General features: G+C 46.2%; 1 protein-coding gene across 1 annotated transcript in view; it reads right to left on the reverse strand.

The window, feature by feature from the left end:
* Positions 1 to 2,712: 2,712 nt before the first annotated feature.
* The window catches only part of slco4a1 (solute carrier organic anion transporter family, member 4A1), a 43,983-nt gene continuing 34,776 nt past the window's right edge, over positions 2,713 to 11,919 (reverse strand). Inside the window, exons 8-13 of the mRNA XM_076276102.1 lie at positions 11,190 to 11,451; positions 9,460 to 9,619; positions 8,181 to 8,356; positions 6,845 to 6,909; positions 4,709 to 4,857; positions 2,713 to 3,744 (exon numbers count right to left, since the gene is read on the reverse strand). Coding sequence (XP_076132217.1) covers positions 3,586 to 3,744; positions 4,709 to 4,857; positions 6,845 to 6,909; positions 8,181 to 8,356; positions 9,460 to 9,619; positions 11,190 to 11,451 — 971 coding nt within the window. The 3' untranslated portion in view covers positions 2,713 to 3,585. The remainder of the gene's footprint in view (positions 3,745 to 4,708; positions 4,858 to 6,844; positions 6,910 to 8,180; positions 8,357 to 9,459; positions 9,620 to 11,189; positions 11,452 to 11,919) is intronic.

The following is an 11,919-nucleotide window of genomic DNA, read 5'->3' on the forward strand; positions in this document are numbered from 1 at the left end:
TTGCGGTGGGTGTGTGAGTGTGTGTATTTGCGGTGGGTGTGTGTGTGTGAGTGTGTGTATTTGCGGTGTGTGTGTGTGTGTGAGCGTGTGTATTTGCGGTGTGTGTGTGTGTGTGTGAGCGTGTGTATTTACGGTGGGTGTGTGTGTGTGAGCGTGTGTATTTACGGTGTGTGAATGTGTGTGTATTTGTGCTCGTGTCCTTGTGCGTACGAGTCTCAGCCCATCATCATACGGTCCAAACCGCCACAACGGCCCACAGTCCATCGCGCCTGCTCTGCGGTATCCATGGTAACCGCCACAACGGCCCACAGTCTAACGCGCCTGCTCTGCAGTATCCATGGTAACCGCCGCGTTGCGCTCTAATCTCATTCCACACAGTTAGTCTTTTCATTTCTGTCTCCCTCTCTGTGCAGGCGCTCCCTCTGCGTATTCCCTCTCTGTGCAGGCGCTCCCTCTGCGTATTCCCTCTCTGCACATTCCCCCCCCCCCCCCTGTGTTGCCTCTCTATACTCCGCTCTCTCTCTATACCCCTCTTTCTCTACCTCTCTCTATACCCCTCTTTCTCTACCTCTCTCTCTATACCCCTCTTTCTCTACCTCTCTCTCTATACCCCTCTTTCTCTACCCCACTCTCCCTCTTTGTGCTCCTCTTTACCCCTCTCCCTCCAAAGAACAGCAGCCTCCCTCTCTCTCTCCTCCCTCTCTCCTCTCTCTCTCTCTCCTGAAGATGGAATGCTGGCTGCTGTGTCTGTGGCCGTGATAGTTTTAGTATTTCATCACGACCCTTTTAAAACGTCCTTATGTGGCCATACTGATGAGGGATGGGGGGGGGGGGGGGGCAGTGTACCTGGGGAGGCTGTTGCAACACTATGTGTATTCTCCATCCTTGAAGACCATCAAGACATGAAGTGCTCTCAAAGTGACATCACTCTAATGAGAGGGCAGGGCAGGGCAGTGAGTGGGACCAGTATGAAATAGATTGTCCTGGATGTTGTGCGAGTACCAGCATCTCTAAGTGTGTGTGTCATGTAGAGGGCATGCGCCACTTTATGGACACACACACACACACACACACACACACCACACTGTGAGAAAGTCACATTTGTAAAAAAAAAAAACTGGAAACAGCTGCATCAAATTCCAAACCAGGTTTACTTAAAAAAGTACCGAAACAAAACCCCTAAAAGACCCCATTGGAAATGCAGTTACGCAATAGTGCAACTCCAAAACAAATGACATGAAACACAAATCTCCACAACACCCACAACTCAGTCACACTAGCTGGACAGGAGGGACAGTAGGCGCTCAAATCAAATGGCTTCATTCATATGGGATGATTCAAAATAAATGAATCAGACAAACACAGTCTTCACAACAATTTAGACAGACATGTCTTCTCAGTTGAACACCGTCATTACTGTATGTCTTGTGCCAATTACATTGCATAAATTGATTGGGATGGAGAGTTTGCAGACATCTTTTAATCCTGTTTAAGGATCTTGACTCTCTAGAGGACAGACATAAATATTTTTTACAGAGATTGAACTGTTTTTAGTTCTCTTACAGAACTGTGAGAGAACTAAAAACAACCACTGGTATTCATCAATAAATAAAGTAAAAATAAATAAATTCTTATCTGGACAATGGCAGACGTAAATTTTTTGATTGTGGATTTAGTTACGTTCAATAGTTCAAGTAACACATGTTAAAACAGGAAATAATCTGATCCGGCATTAGCTTCAAATGTGTATTTCACTCTTTCAATGACTAGGGTTTAAAATACGTACAGTACATCCACACAAGGATGGCCGTTATTAATTAGGTAGCTCTGAAGGAGCTTCATCACAACATTAAGAACAACTTCCATTCCTGCCAGTTCATTACACACAGGGTGACAGGGTTGCATCAAACTTCTACAAAACAGAAAACAAATCACACATACAAAACACAACTTTGTTTGACAAGTGGAAATACAACCCAATCCTCTTGTTAATGACTTACAGTGCTTTGGCACAATTGGTCCATAAAAAGTAAAAAAAAAAATAAGATAAAAGATAAAAAAGGACACATAAAAACAGCTCCCTGGTATTCTCTTGCGTGTTGTTGCGCGTCCTGATGGCCATGAGCTATGGTGATGTCTATGGCGATGTCAGGTCTGCGCGTCCTGATGGTGATGTCTATGGCGATGTCAGGTCCAGTACGGGGGGGCAGGCGTCCTTCTCTTGGGCCCCTCTGGCCACAGCATTGCTGCTGAGGGATTGCAAGGTCCTTGGTGGCTGTTTTAAAGTGCACTGCTTCAATGGGCAGGGGCAGGACAGTACGATGGGCACTGCTTCAATGGGCAGGGGGCGGGGGCAGTACGATGGGCACTGCTTCAATGGGCAGGGGGCGGGGGCAGTACGATGGGCACTGCTTCAATGGGCAGGGGCAGGACAGTACGATGGGCACTGCTTCAATGGGCAGGGGGCGGGGGCAGTACGATGTGCAGGACGGACGTGGGCAGAAGCAGGAATGCGGAGCGCGTGGACAGGACACCTGGAGGAGCGGCATCACCTGCGCACAGGTCTCCATTTACTGACCCTCCAGGTGCCTCTCTTTTCCTCTCCCTCTCCCTCTTTCTCTCTCTCTCCCTCTCTTTTTCTCTCCCTCTCCCTCTCTTTTTCTCTCCCTCTCCCTCTCTCTCTTGCTCCCTCTCTCTCATTCTCTCTCTCTCCCCCTCTCTCTCTCTAGGGACAACACTTCTCTCTGATATATAGTTATGTGCTTCAGATAAAATATACAGAACATTTTCTTGTAAATGCATTTAAGTGTTTCTCGAATATGGCAATAAATATGATCTCATGTCGTTATTATGGTGGTTCATATATGAAAGACTATACTTAGAGTAGATGATAAAGCTGTATGTTTAGTATCATAACTGATAAATAGACGTCTATGTTTGGGTTGGAATAGAATATGAAGTAAAATATGCAGTCTTTTGTTATAGAGCATCTGCTATATATGTTGTAGGCTAATCCCGTCTTAGGAAAGCGCTGAATAACTATGTGAACAGGGAAACTAATACACACTGCATCATGATGGATACTTCTGAAATCTTTTTCAGCAAACGATTCTGAATGGTATCATGTAGGCGGTGTCTGGGAATCCAAAACGATCTCAAATATGGCAACAAGTGAGAACCTTCACTTAACAACAGTCTTCCTTTCTCATCTTCAACATGTCTCTTGTCCTTGTGTGAACCCTTACACACACACACACCCACACACACACACACACACACACACAAACAAACTCACATACACACTCACAAGCAACTCTCTCTCTCTCACACACACACACACTTGATTGGGACGCTACTGCAGGCTGGAGGAAAGTGTAGGGTTGATATTTAACAGCTAGGAGGACAGCAGCAGAGGGATGAGGGAGTGTGCGTACAGACGTGTCACAAGAGGACCTCACACACACACACACACACACACGTACAGTGCAGTGTTTTGGTTTGTGAGGGCTGTTGACATAAACACACACACACACACACACACACACACACACACACAGTGAGGTCTCGGTTGTGAGTATGACATCATCATAGCCTGGCGTGGACGTTGGTGATGACCTCCTGTGGCAGGTCCTTAGTGGGCAGGTCCCCCAGGTCGTGGTCAGTGCTCTCACAGCTGCTCTGGGGAGACTCCGGTGGGGGCTGGTACAGGACGCTCGCCAGCAGGAAGAACAGCATCCCCAACACCTGGACACACACACACACACACGGAGCACCACACACACGCCACACGGAGCAGGTCAGAGCAGGTGGTAAGGGGTCAAGGGTCAGTTGCAATACTGTCTTGGAGTAGAAACAGGCAGGCTGCACTAGGCTCATCACTGCCCCCTACAGGCTGCACTAGGCTCATAACGCCCCCTACAGGCTCATAACGCCCCCTACAGGCTGCACTAGGCTCATAACGCCCCCTACAGGCTGCACTAGGCTCATCACTGCAGCGCTCCGTTCGTGGAGCGTCTGCTGCAGCTATTAACTTGCCCTGTAATCATGGACCTGAACACACCAGACGTGATGGCAGCATATACATTTGCCCTGTAATCATGGACCTGAACACACCAGACGTGATGGCAGCATATACATTTGAAAAATTAGACCAGTCTTATAAAACTAATTTTACGCTCCATGAAAGGAACACTTCAGTTACGTGCTGCCTGTAAGGAACCATTAAGGAGCCATTAGGACCCTGAAGTATAAGTATAAGTATTTAAGTATATACTTTTTGATCCCGTGAGGGAAATTTGGTCTCTGCATTTAACCCAATCGTGAATTAGTGAAACACAAATAGCACACAGTGAACACACAGTGAGGTGAAGCACACACTAATCCCGGCGCAGTGAGCTGCCTGCTACAATGGTGGCGCTCGGGGAGCAGTGAGGGGTTAGGTGCCTTGCTCAAGGGCACTTCAGCCGCGGCCCACTGGTCGGGGCTCGAACCGGCAACCCTCCGGTTACAAGTCCAGAGTGCTAACCAGTAGGCCACGGCTGCCCCTAAATGCCATTATATAATAGAAATAGATGCCATTATCTGGAAAGAGAATCTATCTTAAATAGATGCCAGTCTCTGAGACACACAGGAATGCTCCTGTCATGTTGATCATATGAAACCTCCAGCGATAGCCTGCTGGTTCTGACCTTGTGACCTTGGTTCTGACCTTGTATATGATCCCAGCGATGAGCGTGTAGCGGCTCATGGCCGAGTTCTGGTACAGGTAGCAGGAACCCTGTTCCCCGCACTGGTCCTGCCACAGCAGGCACGAGATGTCGATCACAGAGCCAAACGCAATCGGACCCGGGATGCCACCTGTGGACATGAGGATAAAGAACCACGTCATTCACCAGCCACTGGGATTCACTGGCGTAAGACCACCATAAGGTTGAATCTAGGGCTGGGCGATATGGCTGAAAACTGTATCACGATATCAGTATCATATCAGTCGATATCGATAATTATTGATTATTATAACTTTTTAAAAAAAACTTTTTTTTAATTATTATTTAAAAAAAAAAAACATTTCAGATAAGGAAAACAGTTCAATTTAAACACTGTTATTAAAAAAAAAGAAATATCAACACAACCATGAAAAACACTCAAATAAATAAATGTGCACATTGTAAACAAGCTTAATTGGCTAGTTTAGGCCTACTGGTTGGACTGTTCAGTTCATGAATACTTTTTCTCCTTGGGACGGGCTTATTTGAGTCTTGGAAAATAGCCTACTTTACTTCTCGGGATGGAGATGATAAGAAAGAACAGTCAACATGAATGCAACAGTTTTAAACAAATTCGTGCAGCGTGCTAATTAGGGCTGGGCGATATGGCTGAAAACTGTATCACGATATAAGTATTTCATATCAGTCGATATCGATAATTATTGATTTTTTCGTTTTAAATCTATTTCAGATAAGGACGAGAAGGGGAAAAAAGTTAAATTTAAACACTTTTATTTTAAACTTAACCTTCCTCTGATTTTAATCACCTCAGTTATCAATCAAAGCAAACAGGGAAAAGAAATAGCAACACAATCATGAAAAACACTCAAATAAATAAATGTGCACATAAGTCTGAATGAAAAGCAGCACTGCTTGAAGCCTGGAATTATTGTAAAAGTAGCTTAATTTGCTAGTTTATCATAGTCTATTGGTTAGACTGTTCAGTTTCCCCACGTGTGTTTAAGTTTCAAATGAATACTCTTTCTCCTTGGGACAGGCCTGTTTGAGTCTTAGAAAATAGTTTTCCATTTGCATCGGTTTTCATCATCGATTGAGATGATTAGAATTTAGCAGTCAATTTGAATGCAACAGTTTTGAACAAATTTGTGCAGCGTGCTAATGATGCTAACCGAAATTAATAGCAGTTTAGCCAGTCGTCTTGCACGATTGTGAATGTTTGGATTACATGTGCATCCTGAGGAGGGATGCGCCTGTTGAGAGGGAGAGAGAGAGGACTCATTGAGAGTCTGTGTTGAGGTAGGCCTACTTCTATGCCTACTCTGGTAGAGTTGCATATACTAGCTATAATGCAAGCTATATTTAGCCTATTTTTTTATGGACAACGTAAGGAGGGAGGTGTGTGTTGCTATTAAATATCGAATGTTCTATCGAACGTATTTTTTATTGATGTCATTACATGTCTATTGCGATACATATCGCTATCGTTTTATCGCCCAGCCCTAGTGCTAATGATGCTAACCGGATTTAATAGCAATTTAGCCAGTCGTCTTGCACGATTGTGAATGTTTGGATTAAATGTGCATGCTGAGGAGGGATGCGCCTGTTGAGAGGCAAGGACAGAGTCTGTGTTAAGGTAGGACTACTTCTATAGCCTACTCTGGTAGAGTTGCACATACAATGCAAGAGATATTTAGCCGATTTATTTATGGACAACGTAACGTAACGTGTTGCTTTTAATTATCGAATATTCTATCGAAAATATTTTTTATTGATATCGATTACATGTCTATTGCGATATATATCGCTATCGTTTTATCGCCCAGCCCTAGTTGAATCTCTTTGAGACATCTGAACACAACATATTAAACATGTTAATGGTGTAACAAGTCCAATCTCATGAGTAGGGATGCACCGATATATCAGCCCAACATCGGTATCGGCCGATATCGGCTTTGTTGACTGATATCGGCCCAGAATTTCACAATCGATGCACCCCTTCTCAGAAATAGTCTATGCCTCCAAGAACACCTTCACCTTTGCAAGTCGTGGTCCAAGTAGAGATAAGATAGCACAGTGGCGCTAGCAGTAACGTGCTAACCGCATGAACAGCAACCTACCCAGAGTCCGCACCACGATCCACTGGATCCCGAGGCCAAACGACCGCTGGCTGTCTGGGACGCACCTAAAAGAGAGGACATTCGGGCTTGTCAAATAGCTCCATTGGGACGCCTTGTTCAAAGTGATTCTTAGATGTTACTTTTACATTTTCACAATTTATTTTCTTTGCTCCTAAACCCTTCTGTGGCAAACAATATAACAATATTACTGAGAATCTAACAAGTGGTGCTATATAGCAGGGCAAATAACTATCAAACGCATCAAAATTGTTTTCAGTAAGTAAACTTCCAGTGAGGCCATTTGCGTGAAATTTTCACCAGACATCCACCCATTTTAAAAAAGCCAAGCATTAAAGTCCATAAGTATAGTTATGTGTTATAATTACTTATTTCCCCCACTGTATATTGTACAAAGTCACCAAATGAGGTGTGAGCTAGTGCTCCGTAAATAAGTAATGAGTAGCAATAAAGTACACATGAGATGGGACTAATAAAGTACACATGAGATGGGACTAATAAAGTACATATGAGATGTGACTAATAAAGTGCATATGAGATGGGACTAATAAGTAGAGTAGCAATAAAGTACACATGAGATGTGATTACTATTTTATTGGAAACGGTGGCTACATTACGTGCCAGCCTGGGCACACATGTCAGGTGAGCCTGAGCCTCCCTCCGCTGTGCTTAGCTGAAGTACTATGACCAGGAGAGTAGCAGGTATGATGATGGTGTTAAGTAACCAAAAGAAAAGCAGCAGGTATGAGGATGGTGTTAAGTGACCAGGAGAGCAGCAGGTATGATGATGGTGTTAAAGCTGCAGTTGGCAAGATTTTTTTGATCATATTCACTAAAAACCGACACTATGCTCCGACAGAACAACATAAATCAGCCGGTTTAAGAAAAAACCCTGCACTTCTACCTCCACCTAGAGCCTGTTATTTGTTTTGCAAAAATCCACAGCTCCCAGTTCTTCTGGTCCAATCAGAGCAGGGCTGTGTGAGATCTGACTGTCAATCGCAGTCTGGTGCGCACTGACGAGCACAAACTCGGTGAGAGGGTGCTCGGTGGTAGTGGGGGAGGGGCATGAGAGTAAACATTAAATATTAAACAAGTCCCCTCAATCTGTTCCAATCTGCACCAGATGTGGACATACCTGAGGGTGGTGTTAAGTGGGCAGGTGTGGACATACCTGAGGGTGGTGTTAAGTGGGCAGGTGAGGACATACCTGAGGGTGGTGTTAAGTGGGCAGGTGAGGACATACCTGAGGGTGGTGTTAAGTGGGCAGGTGAGGACATACCTGAGGGTGGTGTTAAGTGGGCAGGTGAGGACATACCTGAGGGTGGCGGTCAGGGCAGGGATGCTGCAGAGGAAGGTGAAGAGGATGACGATGAAGAGGAAGGTGAGGAAGGTTGGCATGTGGTGGCAGGAGGAGGAGCATTTCCCGGCTACCGCCAACCCCTCCTGACCCCACGTCACGTTCCCCACCACACAGCCACACCCCGAGAACACCTGCACAGAGAGACAGAGACAGAACACTCTTAGAACACCTGCACACACACACACACAGAGACAGAACACTCTTAGAACACCTGCACACACACAGAGAGACAGAACACTCTTAGAACACCTGCACACATACAGACACACAGAGACACTCTTAGGTCTTACTTGCAATGCGCACAGTCGCACACAAATATGTGTATGCACCATGGCTGCAATGCGTATCCTGCATCCGTTAGATGCCCTCTAGTGGCATGAGTATGCAAGAGCAGCTTTAATTCCAACTCAGGGTCTGAATATTACGGTCTGCCCTCTAGTGGCATGAGTATGCAAGAGCAGCTTTAATTCCAACTCAGGGTCTGAATATTATGGTGTGCCCTTGTGGCATGCTCCAGTAACATGTGTACTGCCCATGGCAAGGTGTCCTTCACAACGCAGCCAGTCGTGGACTCAAAGGTGCACCAACACTTGGTCAAAAAGCAGTAAGTAAAAGACTTGAGAGATATTTACACCCTTAGTCATGACGTGAAGATCTAGAATATCAGTGCTGGTGGCTGTCTAGTTCCGCTGTAATAACCTACCTGTCTGCCGTTGTGGGTGTGTGTTTGTGTGTGTGTGTGTGTGTAGTAGCAGCCTACCTGACTGCCGTTGTGGGTGTGTGTGTGTGTGTGTGTGTGTGTAGTAGCCTACCTGTCTGCTGTTGTGTGTGTGTGTGTGTGTATGTGTGTGTGTGTGTGAGTGTGTGTAGTACCCTACCTGACTGCCGTTGTGGGTGTGTGTGTGTGTGTGTGTGTGTGTAGTAGCCTACCTGTCTGCCGTTGTGTGTGTGTGTGTGTGTGTGTGCGTGTGTGTGTGTGAGTGTCTGTAGCAGCCTACCTGTCTGCCGTTGTGTGTGTGTGTGTGTGTGTGTGTGTGTAGCAGCCTACCTGACTGCCGTTGTGGGTGTGTGTGTGTGTGTGTGTAGTAGCCTACCTGTCTGCCGTTGTGTGTGTGTGTGTGTGTGTGTGTGTGAGCGCGTGTAGCAGCCTACCTGTCTGCCGTTGTGTGTGTGTGTGTGTGTGTGTGTGTGTGCGTGTGTGTGTGTGTGTGTGTGAGTGTGTGTAGCAGCCTACCTGTCTGCCGTTGTGTGTGTGTGTGTGGTTGATGGAGTGGCAGCCGGCATGGCAGGGAGAGTAATACATGACTCCGTCTGCTCCACACACAGGGTTGTAGAGCTCCGTCACACAGTGACACCCGGCGTTACAGCTCACCGTCAGATTCCCCTCCAGAGTACTGCCACACAGAGGAGCAACGTTAGAGTATGTTAGAGTGCACAAGGGGAGTATGTTAGAGTATGTTAGAGTATGTTAGAGTATGTTATAGTGCACAAGGGGAGTATGTTAGAGTATGTTAGAGTGCACAAGGGGAGTATGTTAGAGTATGTTAGAGTATGTTAGAGTATGTTATAGTGCACAAGGGAAGTATGTTAGAGTATGTTAGAGTATGTTAGAGTATGTTATAGTGCACAAGGGGAGTATGTTAGAGTATGTTATAGTGCACAAGGGGAGTATGTTAGAGTATGTTAGAGTGCACAAGGGAAGTATGTTAGAGTATGTTAGAGTATGTTATAGTGCACAAGGGGAGTAGAGGAGGCAGGATGGAGAGAAATGGACAGATGGAGAAAAGTAGTGACAGGGAGAATAGAAAAAAGCCAAAAAAAGGAATAACCGTTTAAAGTGATGAATCTGCACCAAGACTGCACAAACAATCATGCAATCATGGAATCATGCAATCATGGACTCATGAAATCATGGAATCATGGAATCAATACTTCTGTTTCTGTGTTTCAAGCGGTCACTGCAACAGGTCTCCTGCATCTGATCTACTCGTCACTTCCTGTGGGGCGGCAGTAGCCTCCTGGAGGGACGGCGGGCTGGACATTGATTGGTCACAGGGCAGGGCCTGGCCAGCCCGTCTGAGCGTAATGGTGCTCTAACTCGGCCTGGCCGGGCTGATGGCCTTACTGCTCGTGACACTGTTGTGCAGCCAAACAGACAGGTGAGTCTGACAGCCACACAGACAGGTGAGTCTGACAGCCAAACAGACAGGTGAGTCTGACAGCCAAACAGACAGGTGAGTCTGACAGCCACACTTGTCCTCTTGTCACCCTTGACTGGACAGGTGCTGGAGGTGCACTAGCCCTCAGAGAAGCTGCCTGAAAACTGCTGCCCTGATTTAAAAAAACAATGCAACTGATCTCAGCTGGTATTCTGTCTATACTGGAGTGGAATGGACATTTCTAAGTGACCCCAAACTTTTGAACAGCAGTGTATTTCTATGTAATCTCTCTAGTTTTTCTGAGCATAGGATAGGCTGGGTGATTGAGCATTATCTCTTAATTGAGTTGAAAGTCACAGTGGTGCATGGCATACCTGTAGTTCATATTCTATAGTACAGTGGTGCATGGCCATACCTGTAGTTCATATTAGTACAGTGGTGCATGGCATACCTGTAGTTCATATTAGTACAGTGGTGCATGGCCATACCTGTAGTTCATATTCTATAGTACAGTGGTGCATGGCATACCTGTAGTTCATATTCTATAGTACAGTGGTGCATGGCATACCTGTAGTTCATATTCTATAGTACAGTGGTGCATGGCATACCTGTAGTTCATATTCTATAGTACAGTGGTGCATGGCATACCTGTAGTTCATATTCTATAGTACAGTGGTGCATGGCATACCTGTAGTTCATATTCTATAGTACAGTGGTGCATGGCATACCTGTAGTTCATATTCTATAGTACAGTGGTGCATGGCCATACCTGTAGTTCATATTAGTACAGTGGTGCATGGCATACCTGTTGTAATTGCTCTCGCTCTCATACTGGTCCAGGTACACGTCCTGGTGTTGGTGTAGTAGCGGGCTGGGGCGGTAGGGGGCAGTCACGCCTGCCATGGGCATGTTGGGGCAGTGAACGAGGAAGATGAAGATGGCCATGAGGCTGATGACCGCACACAGCATGCAGAAGCGCACGATGCCCCGGCAGCGCAGGTTCATCTTCTTCACGATGTAGCCGCCCAGAAATGTGCCGCCGCCCCCTGCTGGTACCACCATGTACCCTGCAGGACAGGAAACACATGGGCCAGGCTTACAACAGGACAGGAAACGCATGGGTCAGTCTTACATCAGGACAGGAAACACATTGGCCAGTCTTACAACAGGACAGGAAACACACAGACCAGGACAGGAAACGCATGGGCCAGGCTTACAACAGGACAGGAAAAACATGGGCCAGGACAGGAAACGCATGGGCCAGGCTTACAACAGGACAGGAAATGCATGGGCCAGGACAGGAAATGCATGAACCAGTCTTACAACAGGACAGGAAATGCATGGGCCAGTCTTGCATGGGCCAGTCTTACAACAGGACAGGAAATGCATGGGCCAGTCTTACAACAGGACAGGAAATGCATGGTCCAGTCTTACAACAGGACAGGAAATGCATGGGCCAGGCTTACACAGGAGAGGAAACACATGGGCCAGGACAGGAAACGCATGGACCAGTCTTACAACAGCATAGCTTCACA

This window comes from Alosa pseudoharengus, unplaced genomic scaffold, assembly GCF_046254945.1.
Source record: "Alosa pseudoharengus isolate Yale_2024_CS ecotype anadromous, Long Island Sound unplaced genomic scaffold, YU_APseudo_1.1 YU_APseudo_1.1_scf_9, whole genome shotgun sequence".
In the NCBI taxonomy this organism is placed as follows: Eukaryota; Metazoa; Chordata; class Actinopteri; order Clupeiformes; family Clupeidae; genus Alosa; species Alosa pseudoharengus.